Here is a 14,781-nt window from a genome sequence, read left to right on the forward strand (position 1 = left end):
ACTGTGTGCTCTCTCTCTCAATCTCTCTCTCTAAAATAAATAAATAAAATGCTGAGTTTTATGTTATGTGCATCATCTCATTAAAAATTATTTTTTAAATACAAGACTTTGAACAGACACTTCACAAATGCAGACATTCATATGCTCAATAAACGTATAGTGCTCAGTATCATTAGTCATCAAAGAAATGCAAATGAGAACCACGCTGCGATACCACAACTTATCCACTGGAATACCTAAAATTTAAAAGACTGACAATTTGAAGTATGGGCAAGGTGTGGAGAACTGGACCCCTTTCCTTGTTGGTGGGAGTATAAATTGGTATGACCACTTTGGTGGACCTACTAAAGCTAAACATATATATAACCTGTGAGCTGGCAGCTCTATTCTTGGATATATCCTTATCAGAAACAAATACTTATATCCTCAAAAAAAAAAAAGAATTTCATAGCAGCTTTATTCATAATGGCTCCAAACTGGAAAAACCCAAATGTTCATCAACAGACTAGATAACTTGTGATGTACAATAAAAAAGAATAAACTTTTGATGCACACAACAATGTGGGTATATCTCACAGACTTATGACTATATAATATTTATATCAAAACCTCTTCCTATTCCTGGAGCACCTGGGTGGCTCAGTCAGTTACTCAACCAACTCTTGATTTTGGCTTGGGACATGGTCTCAGGGTCCTGGGATCCAACCCCATGAAGGACTCCAAGCTCGGCACGGGGGACGTGGAGGGGTGGGTCTGCTTGGGATTCTCTCTCTACTCCTCCCCGCCGCGCCCCTCCCCGTGGCTCATGTGCACAGCTGTGCTCTTTCTCTAAAATGAATAAATATTTTTAAAAGATTTTTAAAAAGATTTTATTTATTTATTTGACAGAAAGAGAGAGAGAGCACAAGCAGTGGCAGCAGCAGGCAGAGGGAGAGGGTAAGCCGAGGGCCCGATGTGGGACTTGATCCCAGGACCCCAAGATCACGACCCGAACCAAAGGCAGATGCTTAACCAACTGAGCCACCCAGGCACCCTAAAATGAATAAATCTTAAAAAAAAAAAAACCCTCTTATTCCATAAGCTGCATTCTGAGGCTTATGTTGACATGTAAAGTGTTACCTGGATCAATTTTTTAAAATGGATTATATGACTTTACAGATGCCTATTTTTTTCCCCCTGATGCCAACACTAAATATATTTTTAAAACAAAACACCTTCCTATTATTTCAAAAGAAACACGTGTGGGTTGTAGAACAGTTAGAACGTGCAGCTTAACCACCACCGCCGCCCTTTACCTGTGCTCTCTCCTCACAGAATGCCCAGTTAACAACTTGGTGTGTGCACGTAGAACACTTATCTGAGCATGCAGAAAAACCTGAGTATGCTAATATACTGTTAGCACATACATACCTTCCAGAGAGTCAATACTCGGAGCAACAAGCTGAGAAGTCAGAGCTGCAGCTCCAAGGTGAAGGTGCGAGAGCAGAAGCTGGACCTCTAATCTCCTTATCTGGGCATCGCAGCTCAGAGGCTTTGTCCCTTCCCACGGGCACTCACTGCCGACGGCGACCTTTTGCCCATCTACAGCAGATGCCCTCGGAACTTCTGTTGACCTGTTTCTTGAGCTCATTTCTCTGTTCTCTGCAGGAGTCAGCCTTGGCAGGCTGGACCCTCATGAATCCATGCTCTGCTCCACTGAGCAAACCTGACGTTCACCCCTGTTATCAGCAACTTCCACCTGCTCAGTCCTCGTCCCACCAGCACCTCTTCATTTTGGCCATTCTTCTCACCTTCAGCTTTGTGATTTTTTTTTTTTTGAGATTTTATTTATTTATTTGACAGAGAGAGACACAGCGAGAGAGGGAACACAAGCAGGGGGAATGGGAGAGGGAGAAGCAGGCTTCCTGCTGAGCAAGGAGCCCGATGCGGGGCTTGATCCCAGGACCCCTAGGATCATGACCTGAGCCAAAGGCAGATGCTTAATGACTGAGCCACCCAGGCGCCCCTCACCTTCAGCTTTGTGGGATGGATCGAGATGTGGGAGGCGTGCTCCTACCTCTTCTCCATGCATACATTTCTCAGCCTCTGCAGGCCCCCCTTGTCTTGTTCCCAGACAAGATCTGCTCCTTCCCAAGGCTGACCAAGCCCCACACCCCCAATCCTGCTGCCTCTAATAGGACATTGCTCCTGCAGCTCTGTCCCATCTTGCCAACATCAAGATGAGCACGGGGATGAATGAGGACCTGCTCTCCAAGAGTTCACAGGGTAGCAAAGGAGATAGGCGATGTCACCAGCTGATAGCCCAGGGTGAGTGTTGTAAAACAGGCATGAACCCTGACATATGGGACCCGGAAAGGAAAGGTGATGGGGAGCAGAGAAAGGGCACAGAGAAGGCCACGGATGCCGATCAGAAACCCAGCCAAGTCTCTGTCAACGGCCCCTCATTCTCTCACCATCTAGGAGCCCATGGAGACACAGCCTGAGGCAGGACTTAGGGCATATTTACTTCCCCTCTAAAAATGTTTATATATATTTTAAGAGATACTATGAATCTATAAAGATTCCAGCATCTTTAAGTAGACAATCCTTAAAGAAAGGCATAAACCTTGTGCACTTAAGAAAAATGTAGTCTCCTGGCAATTAAAAGAACCTGACCCAGGGCACCTGGTGGCTCAGTCACTTAAATGTTCAACTCTTGATCTCAGCTCAGGTCTTGATCTCAGGGTTGTGAGTTTGGGCCACATGCTGGGTGTGGAGCCCACAAAAAGAAAGAAAGAAAGAAAAGAAAGGAAGGAAGGAAGGAAAGAAAGGAAGAAAGAAAGGGAAGAAAGAAAGAGGGAGGGAGGGAGGGGGAGAGAGAGAGAGAGAGAAAGAAAGAAAGAAAGAAACTGACCCAATTCATTTGGTAATTTATTTTATTGATTAAAATATTTAAAAGTTCTACTTTTCATTTTTTTCTATATAATGTATCTAAGTGAACTAAATCATTTATAATATGAAAAGACACCATTACATATTAGCAGGGTGACATTGCTTCATCCTCATGTATTATTTCCACTCCTAAGATGCACGTCTGTTTTACAGTCACAGCTACTGCCGGTGAGTCTGTCAGAAGCAGAGGACGGGCCGGCTGGGATGCTGGAACGGTGCAGAGAAGTCCTGGGGCCTCTGGCCATAGTGTCAAATGACACTGTGTGCTCTGAAAGGAAAGAAAGAGGTTTGGGGGAAGGGGGGTGGACAAGGGAGAGTCCATTTCCATAAAACTTGGGAAACACTGGTTTCTCAGAATGAGGAACTGATATAATTCCCCAGGTATTTTTATGGGAAAATTTAAGAACATATTTGAATGCTAAAAAGATAGAGAAAATAATTTAAGTTGCCTTTTAAACTTAGTTTTTAAAGACGTTGTTGTATGAACAGTGAAAAATATGGCAAGTGTGTTGGTTGATTAAATTTAAAGAAATGTTCTTTCAGAAGAGATGACAATTTGGCAATTTGGCATGGCAATTAATTTTAATAACATTCGTTTTAGAATATATGTACATAAAATACTTCATATAATTCATTTCAGATGGAAGGTTCTCTTAAAAACTAGAGGGGTCTGAAATAATCAATATTTTTTCATGCAGGAGCATTTTTAGTAAAAAGTCAGTGAACCCTAGCCCACCCACCCGGGGCAGGAGGCATGGGGTCAGAGGACTTTTGACACAACCTTGTGGCCAAACGGGATTGTTTCCTGGAAGACTCAACCCTGGAACATACTGGTGGCTTCATAAATGTACCTGGGCTTCACACACACGTTAGAAAACTTAGGAGACACTGTGTTCCCGGATCCTACTCCCTCTGGGGGGAGCCCTGTCACAAGACAGCTCTAGATAAGAGGCACCTGGAGGAAAATACGGGCCTTCCAGGAATCCCAGTAAAAGCTGGCTGTGATTCTGAAGGTAGACATGGACTTTCCAACCCCAGCTAGTGTGTGTTAACTCTTACGAAAAGACAGGCAACATGTGGCCCATCTTGGCGGATTCTTATGTTCTTCCTTACATCTTGTTCCAAAGCATTTCCAGTTCCAATGAATAAAGCACATTCCTCATATTTGATCTTCATTTAGCTTCTGAGGGAAAAGTACACTTACTCTCTTTTCTCCTGCTATAATCTATTGAGAAAGCCTAGCTTGAAACTGCTGGGGATCTGAATCATTTCCAAAGCATGTGGAGAGGGGGTAAAAGGGAAGGTAACTTGAAAGAGATATTTTGTATCCAACATCAGCTGTGATGAATCCTCCCGGCTATTTAAGAGAGCCTGAAATTAAAACCAGAGAAAAATGAATAAGGAAACCAGTGCATTCTGCTTTATGACTAACTAGAAGTCTAGGGTAAGGAAAACACAACTCCACCTTCACTGAAAAGCTCCTTTCAAAATCATGTAAGAGAACGCACAAAAGAGCCCTTTAACAACACAATCCCGTGGTGAAATGGTCTCTGCAGGATTTCCAATCAGCTCTCATGAATATTTACTTACATGCTCTGTTTCACCTCAGAAGTTAATTTCCCATGGGGTGGACTGACTGTAAATGGATCTGTTTTCTATTCTTATCCATTCTTGTGGCATAATTCTAAGCCCAAACATGAGTGGATCTGAAGTATTAAACCTTTCTAGCCGTTATCCTTTTTAGTTCAGTAGTTTGTAAACTTTTTTTGCCTCAAGACCCCTTTATACTCTTTAAAGATTATTGAAGACCCCAAAGAGCTTTTGTGTATGTGGGTATAACTATTGATATTTACCATATTAGTAATTAAAACAATAATTTAAAATATTAATTTATTAAAATAACAAGAACAAACCCAATGCATGTAAACATTTATTGAAAAAAAAACTATTTTTGAAAACAAAAAAATATTGGTAGGAAGTGGTATTGTTTTATATTTTTATAAATCTTTTTAATGTCTGACTTAGTATGACCAGTGGAATCTCATATCCACCTCTGCATTCAACCTATGGTGATATGTTATTTTGGTTGAAGTATAGGAAGAAAAGTCTGCTTCACACATACATATTTGGAAAAAGGAAGACTTTGCAGAACCCCTGAAAGGGTCTCAAGGACCCACAGGATCCTTGAACCAAACTTTGAGAATTGATGCCTGAGTTGATTGGAGAAGAAACTTTAGGGATTAAAATAAGAAAAATGGGTACATATTTTCCATTCCGCCTCTGCTCCCTTGCACAGTACTGATACGAAGACTGATAATAAACAAGACATGCTGAAGAAACACAGCAGGTGAATCACGGTTTTGGTGTTTTCATTCCCTTCCCACCGAGGCTAAAATGGGTTCTGGGGGCGTCTGGGTGGTTCAGTCGGTTGAACGTCTGCCTTCGGCTCAGGTCATGATCTCAGGGTCCTGGGACAGAGCCCCTCTCCCTGCTCAGTGGGGAGTCTGCTTCTCCCTCTCCCTCTGCTGCTCCCCCTGCTTGTGCTCTCTGTTTCTCTCAAATAAATAAATAAAATCTTTTAAAATTTAAAAAAATAAAAAAAATAAAATGGGTATTTGACAGGGAAAATTCCTGCTGCTTTTGCTAAGTGCCTTTCATTTGGTAAATGTGCTTTAATCTTAGATTTCCTAACATTAATTCAATATTCAGTATTCAATCATTCAATTATTCAAGCATTTATTCATTCATTTCAAGTAGGCTCCATGCCCAGTGTGGAGCCCAACATGGGGCCTGAACTCATAACCCTGAGATCAAGAGTCTGACACTTAACTGACTGAGCCACCCAGGGGTCCCCTCAATTTCTTACACTGAAAATTGAAAGGTACATCCTTAAGGATCTTACCTGTACTTTGCGAACGAAGGATGGAGTCACTCTTTTCTCAAAGTCATCTATAGGTGTGTATGAATTAAGGATCTTTATGATCTGCAAACAGCACATAAGATGGTGTTAGACCATGAAAAACGACAAGTCCGTCCATGAAATAACGAATCTGATGGTTTGGGAACTATTGGGAACCACATGCAGTTCTTTGATACTGTAAATGTGGCTCTAGGAACCATGTGCTCCGGCCTCCTTCCTCACGCCCTCCCCTCCCCCCATACATACACATCTGTGAGTTCAGTGGGCAGGGAATGTATCATTTGCACTTTTGTGTTAAGTCCTAAGTTAGTATTAAATAAATGCTTATTAGCTAAGAGGGTGGTCCTTGGGAGATATGTGTGCACCCCAAAGAGCACACAGAGATTCAGACACACCCTATGGCTGGCTAAGCCAGAAAGGGCGACACCAATGACATGATCTGTTGGTAAAGATCAGGGACACACGCAGCAAGCCTGATCACCTGCACAGCAGACAGTGAGGTACAGCATTCATAGATCTCCTTCGCATCGCTGTCTGTGGTCTTCTTGACCTGAAGCAACCAGGCTGCCTGAGAGAGAGGTTCCAAAGTTTCCTTGGCCAAGCTGTTCTGCAAATTCTTATCTTTAAGCCATTCTTCTAAGTAGCTGATGTTGCATCTGGAGTAAAAGCCAGAGAAACAGAGAACAGTGGGTGAACCATCGAGAACACTTCAGGGGAGGGTGCTGAATCCCCCAGTGTGTCCTGAGAGGGTACCCAAGTCCACCGAGAGCCTTAGGACCATGGTCCAGCAGTTTCTTCATTTGTAACATGAGGGGTTGGACCAAATGATCAGCTCTCATGATCCAGGATTCTAAGGATCTTGATGGTCTGGGGTGAGGGGCCATATCAGCCATTAACTTTGGGGAAAATCTGAGCAAAAAGCAGTGACTGCAATAATTTATAAAGTGACCTATTAAAATACCCTTAATAATGGATTTGAAAATCTACTAAAGGAAAAAATCATAGTGATATTTGAAGACCTTACGTTGGTATAAAAAACTGATTTCTTTTCCTATATTGGCAGAAAATTTTCAATTGGTAGAAGGGTTTCATTCAGTCCACTGGGGTTTTTATTCTTGTTTCTGTCATTAATTATCATAAGTTTATAAGGTAAGAGGCATGGGTTGTAGGCCCACCAATCCATTGTGTGAGCTTGGAAAGTTACTCAACCTCTCTGGGTAAATGAGAGTGTTGAGAACCCTCATATATTTCTAGTGGGAATGTAAAATAGTAGAGCTGCTAAGGAAAACAGGTTGGTGGTTCCTCAAAGTGTTAAACATAAACTGCCATATGATCCAGCAATTCCACTTTTAGATATATACTCAAGAGAACTGAAAACATGTCCACATAAAAAATTGTGAACAAATGTTCACTGCAGCATTACTAATAGCCAAAAAATGAAAACAACCCAAAATGTCCACCAACTAATGGATACACAAATTGTGGTATGTCCATACAGTGGGATATTATTCAGCAACAAAAAGGAAGGAGGTACTGATACATGCTACCACATGGATGAACTTCCTTTTGAATTTAAGTGAAAGAAGCCAGTCACAAAAGACAACACATTTTATGATTCCATTTATAAAAGTATCCAGGGCGCCTGGGTGGCTCAGTTGGTTAAGCCACTGCCTTCGGCTCAGGTCATGATCCTGGAGTCCCAGGATTGAGTCCCACATCGGGCTCCCTGCTCGGCAGGGAGTCTGCTTCTCCCTCTGACCTTCCTCCCTCTCATGCTCTCTGTCTCTCATTCTCTCTGTCTCAAATAAATAAATAAAATCTTTAAAAAAAAAAAAAGTATCCAGAACAGGCAAACCTATAGAGAAAGAAAATATATTTGTGGTTGCCTAGCCTGAGGAAGAGGGGACTGTGAAGTTGGGATGTGGTAGTGGATAAGAATGCTGCTGCTGGGGCGCCTGGGTGGTTCAGTCGTTAAGCGGCTGCCTTCAGCTCAGGTCATGATCCCAGGGTCCTGGGATCGAGCCCGGCATCACGCTCCCTGCTCAGTAGGGAGCCTGCTTCTCCCTCCCCCACTCCCCCTGTTTGTGTTCCCTCTCTTGCTGTGTCTCTCTCTGTCAAATAAATAAATAAAATCTTTAAAAAAAAAAAAAAGAATGCTGCTGCATTCTTTTTTGGAGTGATGGAAATGTTTTAAAATTACATTATGGTGATGTTTGCACAACTCTGCAACTATACCAAAACCCTTTGAACTATATGGATATAGTTTGCAGAATGGATAAACTTGACAGCATGTAAATTATCTATCAATGAAGCTGTTTTTAAAAATTGAGTGTTGGGGGCACCTGGCTGGCTCAGTTGGAGGAGCATGCGACTCTTGATCTCGGGGTCATATAATCCAGCAATTCCACTACCAGGTATTTACCCAAAGACAATGAAAACACTAATTCAAAAAGATATGCACCCCTATGTTTATTGTAGCATTATTTGTAAGTCTCATAGTATAATATTAGAAGTGTCCAGGATACAATTCAAAATTACTTGGCATATGAAGAACCAGGAAAATCTCCATTTTTATCAAACAAGACAATCAACAGATGTCAACTCTGAGATGACATAGAGACTTTAAAGAAGCTATCATAAAAATGCTCCAAAAAGTAAAGACAAACTATCTTGAAATAAATGAAAAGATAGAAAGTTTCAGAAAAGAAAAAGACGATACAAAGAAAAACCAAACAAAAACTTTAGAACTGAAAAATATAATAACAAAAATAAAAGAATTCTTTTAATGGGCTCAACAGCAGAATAGAGATGTCAGAGGAAACAGTCAAGAGAGATGATTCAATCTAAAGAATACAGAGGGAAAATAAACTAAAATAAACAGAACTTTATGGACCCATGGAACCATAATGAAAGGTTTAGCATTTGTGTTATTGAAGTTCCAGAGGAAAGGAGAAATTATGATGCAGACAAAATATTTGTAGAAATCACTGAAAAGTTCCCAGATTTAGTGAGATGTACAAGCTTACAGATTCAAAAAGCTCAGGGAATCTCAAAGTGGTTAAACTCAAAGAAATCCACACCAAGACACATCCTAATTAAACTGTGGAAAATCAAAGGCAAAAATAAAATCTTGAACGCAATCTGAGAAAAACTGTGCATTACTTGTGGGGAAACAATAATTCAAATAACCTTGCATTTCTTATCAAAAACCATGGAAAAATGTTTCACATTTTTAAAGTGATGAGAAAATGGAATGTCAACCCAAATTCTATATCCCACAAAAATATACTTCAGGAATGAAGGTGAAATGAAGACATTTTCAGATGAAAGAAAACTAAGTATTTCCAGTAAACCTGCTGTACAAGGACTACTGAAAGCATTTCTTCAGGCAGAAAGGAAATGATATCAAAATGAGATTTGGGGGTAAAAACAAGACTTGGAATATTAGGAATGAAGGAGTAACAGAAATGGGGTAAATATGTGGGTAAATGTAATAGACAATTCTTCTATTGAGTTTCTTAAAATATGTTAGATGATTTAAAATGAAAATTATAACATTATGTGGCAGAGTTTTTGATGTCTGTAGATATCATACATAAGACAACTATAACGTAAAGGGGGAAGGGGCCTATATGGTGGTAAGCTTCTTACATTCCACTCGACATGGTTCAGATAATGATTCTAAATAGACTAAAAGGGGCACCTGGGTGGCTCAGTCAGTTAAGTGTCCGGCTCTATTTCAGCTCAGGTCTTGATCTCAGGGTGGTGAATTCAAGGCCCATGTTGGGTATGGAGCCTACTTAAAACTAACTAACTAAATACACTGAAAAGTTAAGTATATATTCTATAATCCCTAGAACAACCACTGAAAAGATATATATAATGATGTGTAGTAAAAACACAGTAGATAAAATTTTGGGGGGGCGAGGGGCAAAGAGAGAGGGAGAAAGAGATACTCTTCATGCCCAGCACAGAGCTTGTCACAGGGCTCGATCTCACAACCCTGAGATCATGACCTGAGCTGAAATCAAGAGTTGGACATTTAACGGACTGAGCCACCCAGGTGCCCTCACAGTAGATAAATTTAAAAGGGGTACCAAAAAATGTTCAAAGAACCCAAAAGAAGGCAGAGAAAGGAGATCAGACAAATAAAAACCAGAAGGAACAAATAAACAAGAATAAAATGGGGGCGCCTGGGTGGCTCAGTTGGTTAAGCGACTGCCTTCGGCTCAGGTCATGATCCTGGAGTCCCTGGATCGAGTCCCGCATGGGGCTCCCTGCTCAGCAGGGAGTCTGCTTCTCCCTCTGACCCTCCCCCCTCTCATGTGCTCTCTCTCATTCTCTCTCTCTCAAATAAATAATAAATAAAATCTTAAAAAAAAAAGAATAAAATGGTAGACTTAAATCTAAACATATCAATAATTACATTAATTAAATGGTCTAAACACCCCAATTAAGAAGCACAGATTGTCAGACTGGTTTAAAAAAAACAAAAAACCAAAGCAAGACCAAAATTTCTGTTGCCTCTATGAAAGTCACTTCAAACATGACACAGGTAGGTTAAAAGTAAAAGGATGAAAAAAGATACACTATGAAAACATTAATCCAAAGAAAAAGTAGGCTTTCGGACAAAGTAGATTTCAGAGCAGAGAAGATTACCATTACAGGGATAAAGAAGGAGCCTACATAATGTTAGGATGGTCAACTCACCAAGAAGACATAACAATTCTTCACGTATATGCACCTAACAACAGAGTTTCAAAATACACAAAGCAAAAACTGACTGAAAGAACATACAGGGTCTAATTGACATAGGACATTCCACCCAATGGCAGCAGAATATACATTTCAACTGCATGTGGAACATTCACAAGAACAGACCATATTCTGGGTCATAAAAGCAAATCTTCTTAAATTTATTTTATTTTATTTTTTTAAAAGATTTTATTTATTTATTTGACAGAGAGAGAGATAGCGAGAGCAGGAACACAAGCAGGGGGAGTGGGAGGGGGAGAAGCAGGCTTCCCGCTGAGCAAGGAGCCCGATGTGGGACTTAATCCCAGGACCCTGGGATCATGACCTGAGCTGAAGGTGGACGCTTAACGACTGAGCCACCCAGGTGCCCCAAATCTTCTTAAATTTAAAAAGAACTGAGATGATACAAAGTTTTTCTAAATGTAAAAATATTTAGAAGTTTTTATTTAACAAATAAACCTGGGAATGTTTCAGGCAAAGTGGGATGGTTGGTGACTCTGGTGTCTTAATCTATGGTATATTAATCTATGGTATTTTTCAACCTGCACCTTGAGATTGTTTTTTTATTATGATAAAAGACACATATAAAATTTACCATCTTAACCTTTTTTAAGTGTACAGTATAAGAGGTAACTGTATGCACCATGTTATGTAACAGATCCCTAGAACTCTTTCATCTTGAAGACCTGAAACTCTGTATCTGTTGAACAACACTTCCCCCTTCCCCTCTCTCCTCAGCCCTGGGCAATAACCATTCTATCTTCTGTTTCCAAGAGTGTGACTGAAAGAATACATTATTTGATCAGATGGAATTAAACTAAAAGTCATGGAAAGGTAGCAAGAAAGTCTCTGAATACTTGGAAATGAAACCACATACTTCTTTTTTTTTTTTTAAAGATTTTATTTATTTGAGAGAGAGAGCACACGAATGGTGGGGAGGAGCAGAGAGAGAGAGAGAAGCAGACTCCCTGCCGAGCAGGGAGCCCAACTCGGGGCTCGATTCCAGGACCTCAGAGATAATGACCTGAGTCGAAGGCAGACGCTTAACCAACTGAGCCACCCAGATGCCCCTGAAACAACATACTTCTAAATAATCCACGGGTCAAAGAGTAAGACTCCAAGGAAATTAGATACTATTTTCAATTCAACAAAAATGAAAATAAAACATCTAGAAATTTGTGGGATAAAGTTAGTGCTTGGAGAGAAGTTTATAGCATTAAATGCTTTAGAAAACAGAGGTCTCAAAGTCAATAACCAATGCTTCTACTTTAAGAAACTAGAAAAAGGACAGCAAAATAAATCCAAAGCAAGCAGAAGGAATGACAATAAAGATAGTAACAATTACTAGTTACTAGTCTTTAACCACTGAAGGAAGGCCCTGGGTTTGGGTGCCAAGCTAGCCTGGTGCACAGTGATGGAGTGGGGCGGGGGGCGGGGCGGGCATCCAACCGCAGACATTCCCAAGTTTCCAAGAGTCCTCTTGCACAACCCCCACCTGAGCAGTGCAGCTCATGCAGTGGGGGCAGCAGGCTGTGGCCCCAGACATTCCCAGCTGCCTCTGGGTATAAGCGGAGGTTTATGGGTTTTACCTGATCTGCATCCCTTTTCTGCAGGAGCACATGTCTTTGCGCAGGAAGAGGCTGTTCAGGGTGACGGCCCCGATCAAGAAGAAGAGCTGCTTCACGGCCTGCCTCACCAGCTCAGGGTCCAGGCCGTTCTGGCACATGGTGCTGTAGAAATAGCTCAGCTGCTGCAGGACGGAGGTCATCGTGTAGGCATCCGTGTCATCTATGCTAGATGACCGCTTCCGGAAGCCTGTGGGCTTCAGGCCAGAAATGCCTTGCAGGCTCTCGTACTCCAGCATGCCCGGCACTAGAGAGGAAAACACAAGCATTTCTTGCACACACAGGGGGGGACAACCAGAGAACATTTTCCATTGCTCTCCTGGGTCTGTTCCAGGAAGCAGGATGTTTTCTGCAGGAGTTAGCAGTGGACGCAGCTGTGACAGGGGAAGCGGGAGGATCGAGGAGTGGGGAGCCCCGGATGGAGGAGGTGGACAGAGTGCAAGGCCATTTACAACAGCTTGGAGTCCCTCTTCTTTCAACTTCACAGGAGAGGGAGCAGGTTACCATGATAACTCATGGTCTGGAACCATCTAAAGCCTGAAGTATTTAAATTTCAGAAAATTGTTAGAAACTATAGCGGGACTTTAAGATTTCAAAAACACTTAGTTACGACCTAGGATTAGCTACGTAAGTAGTAGCAGGTCTCCCTAGGCTTTCCCTTCAGGGTGAATCACGCTTACAGCCAGGAAACTATGAACCATGTGCTTTTATATAGGTCATGATTTCAAGCAATTAAAAAGAATTAAAAAGTAGACATTTACACAATTAAACTTCTCTGGTTTTAAAATTATATTCTTTGTAATCACATGCCTTATACTGGATTTATTTTTTTAAGGTCTCCGGGTGACCATAAATATTTTTTGGTCATCAATTCTTTTCTTACCTATTATTGGTTGAATGTTATTTTCCATAACAATAATGAACCGGTGATATATTCGTATAGCCACATCACTAAGAATCTGTCTGTATTCTGAAAGGTCAAAATTGTTCAAGCAATTCTTATTCTGACGTGGACTATTGAGCTTCATGAATTCCTGAAAGTAATGTGAGCATATAAGTATTAGAATGATATAGACATGTAGGAAATTAAAACACTATCTCTATTAGGGACATTCCAATGAGCTCCTGTACTTTAAAGCCTAGTGTCTGATTTGTATGAAAGGAGCTCGCACGTTTGTGGTACTGCTTCTTCTCTATAACTAACTGTAGCCGTACTGCCTCCTCACCCTCTAAATATGTGCCCCCAGCACCTACAGAATACAGTGCAAAACAACTCCCACGGAAGCTCACCGAAAAAGCCTGCAAAGCACCAAAGGAAACAAACAGCTGCAAGAGGTCAGCAGATGCAATACATGAGATTCATGACTTCATGATTATAGAACATAGATCAATATGAAATATTTAAAAATGTGTGCTATGGGCTAAATGTTTGTGATGCTCCCAAATTCATATGTTGGAGCCCTCCCTCCTCCAGTGTGGCTGTATTTGCCTGTGATCAGGTAATTCAGATCAAATGAGGTCCTAGTGTGAGGCCCTAATCTGATAGGGTTAGTGTCCCTTTAATAAGAGACACTAGGAAGCTCAATCTGTCTTCTTCCACACCCGTGCACCAAGGAAAGGCTGTGGGTGGGTACAACGAGAAGGCGGCCATCCACAAGCCAGGAAGAGAGCTCCCAGCAGGAACCAGCCGTGCTGGCACCTTGGTGTCAGACTTCGGGCCCCTAGACCTGTGAGAAAATACATTTCTGTGGTTTAAAAGACTTCTAGTCTGCGGTATTTTGTGATAACAGCCCAACCAGACTAATACAATATATTCAATGTGTTCAAAGAGATAAAAGAAAAAGAAAGCATTAAGTAGAGGATATAATAAGAGGCAGATGTGAAAAAGAACCACTGAAATAGAAATGAAAATATAGCAATTAAAAACACACGCAGACAGGGAAAAGAATGCTCTATACCTGGCTGAGGGGTCAAAGAAAGGGTAAAAAAATAAATGGTGCTGAATAATATCCTCTTCCATTAATGTCACACACATGCGAGTCTGTCTTAAATGGACTGGGCTGTACCCCCTGCTCCTTTTGGTATCCCTTTTAGTCAGAGGTTGGATTTTCTTTACTTATTTCTCTTTTTGTTCTCTAGTACTAGTAGAGTTACTTTTATATCTTACTTTTCCCTCATTGGGACAATTGGCTATCCACACGGAAGAAGATATGAGATCATTATCTCACACATCGTGGGATAAATAATCACACCAATTCTGGATAGATAAAAGCATAATTGTGAGCTCTAAATTTGAATTACAGAAGTTCAGAAGTAAGTAAGAGAATAAGTTCATGATCTCAGGGCAGGGAGAATTTCCTGAAGATACTAAAACACACATCATAAAAGAATAGGATTGATATACCAAAATTCAGAAATTGTGTACAACAGACTCCATAAAGAAAATTACAAGACAAGCCATGGTTTATCCATGATACGTAAAGATCTCCTACAAATCAATAAGAAAAAAAAAATGGAAAACTGGTGTCTAGTAGGCAATTTGAACAGAAA

The 14,781-nt window shown here is 41.0% G+C and overlaps 1 protein-coding gene across 1 annotated transcript in view; it reads right to left on the reverse strand.

Moving 5' to 3' along the window:
* Window positions 1-4,149: 4,149 nt before the first annotated feature.
* The window catches only part of MYO5C (myosin VC), a 90,392-nt gene continuing 79,760 nt past the window's right edge, over window positions 4,150-14,781 (reverse strand). The window contains exons 37-41 of the mRNA XM_021693732.1: window positions 13,115-13,265; window positions 12,196-12,478; window positions 6,333-6,507; window positions 5,834-5,914; window positions 4,150-4,302 (exon numbers count right to left, since the gene is read on the reverse strand). Coding sequence (XP_021549407.1) covers window positions 4,150-4,302; window positions 5,834-5,914; window positions 6,333-6,507; window positions 12,196-12,478; window positions 13,115-13,265 — 843 coding nt within the window. The remainder of the gene's footprint in view (window positions 4,303-5,833; window positions 5,915-6,332; window positions 6,508-12,195; window positions 12,479-13,114; window positions 13,266-14,781) is intronic.

The sequence above is a fragment of the Neomonachus schauinslandi genome, chromosome 9, assembly GCF_002201575.2.
Source record: "Neomonachus schauinslandi chromosome 9, ASM220157v2, whole genome shotgun sequence".
NCBI lineage: Eukaryota > Metazoa > Chordata > Mammalia > Carnivora > Phocidae > Neomonachus > Neomonachus schauinslandi.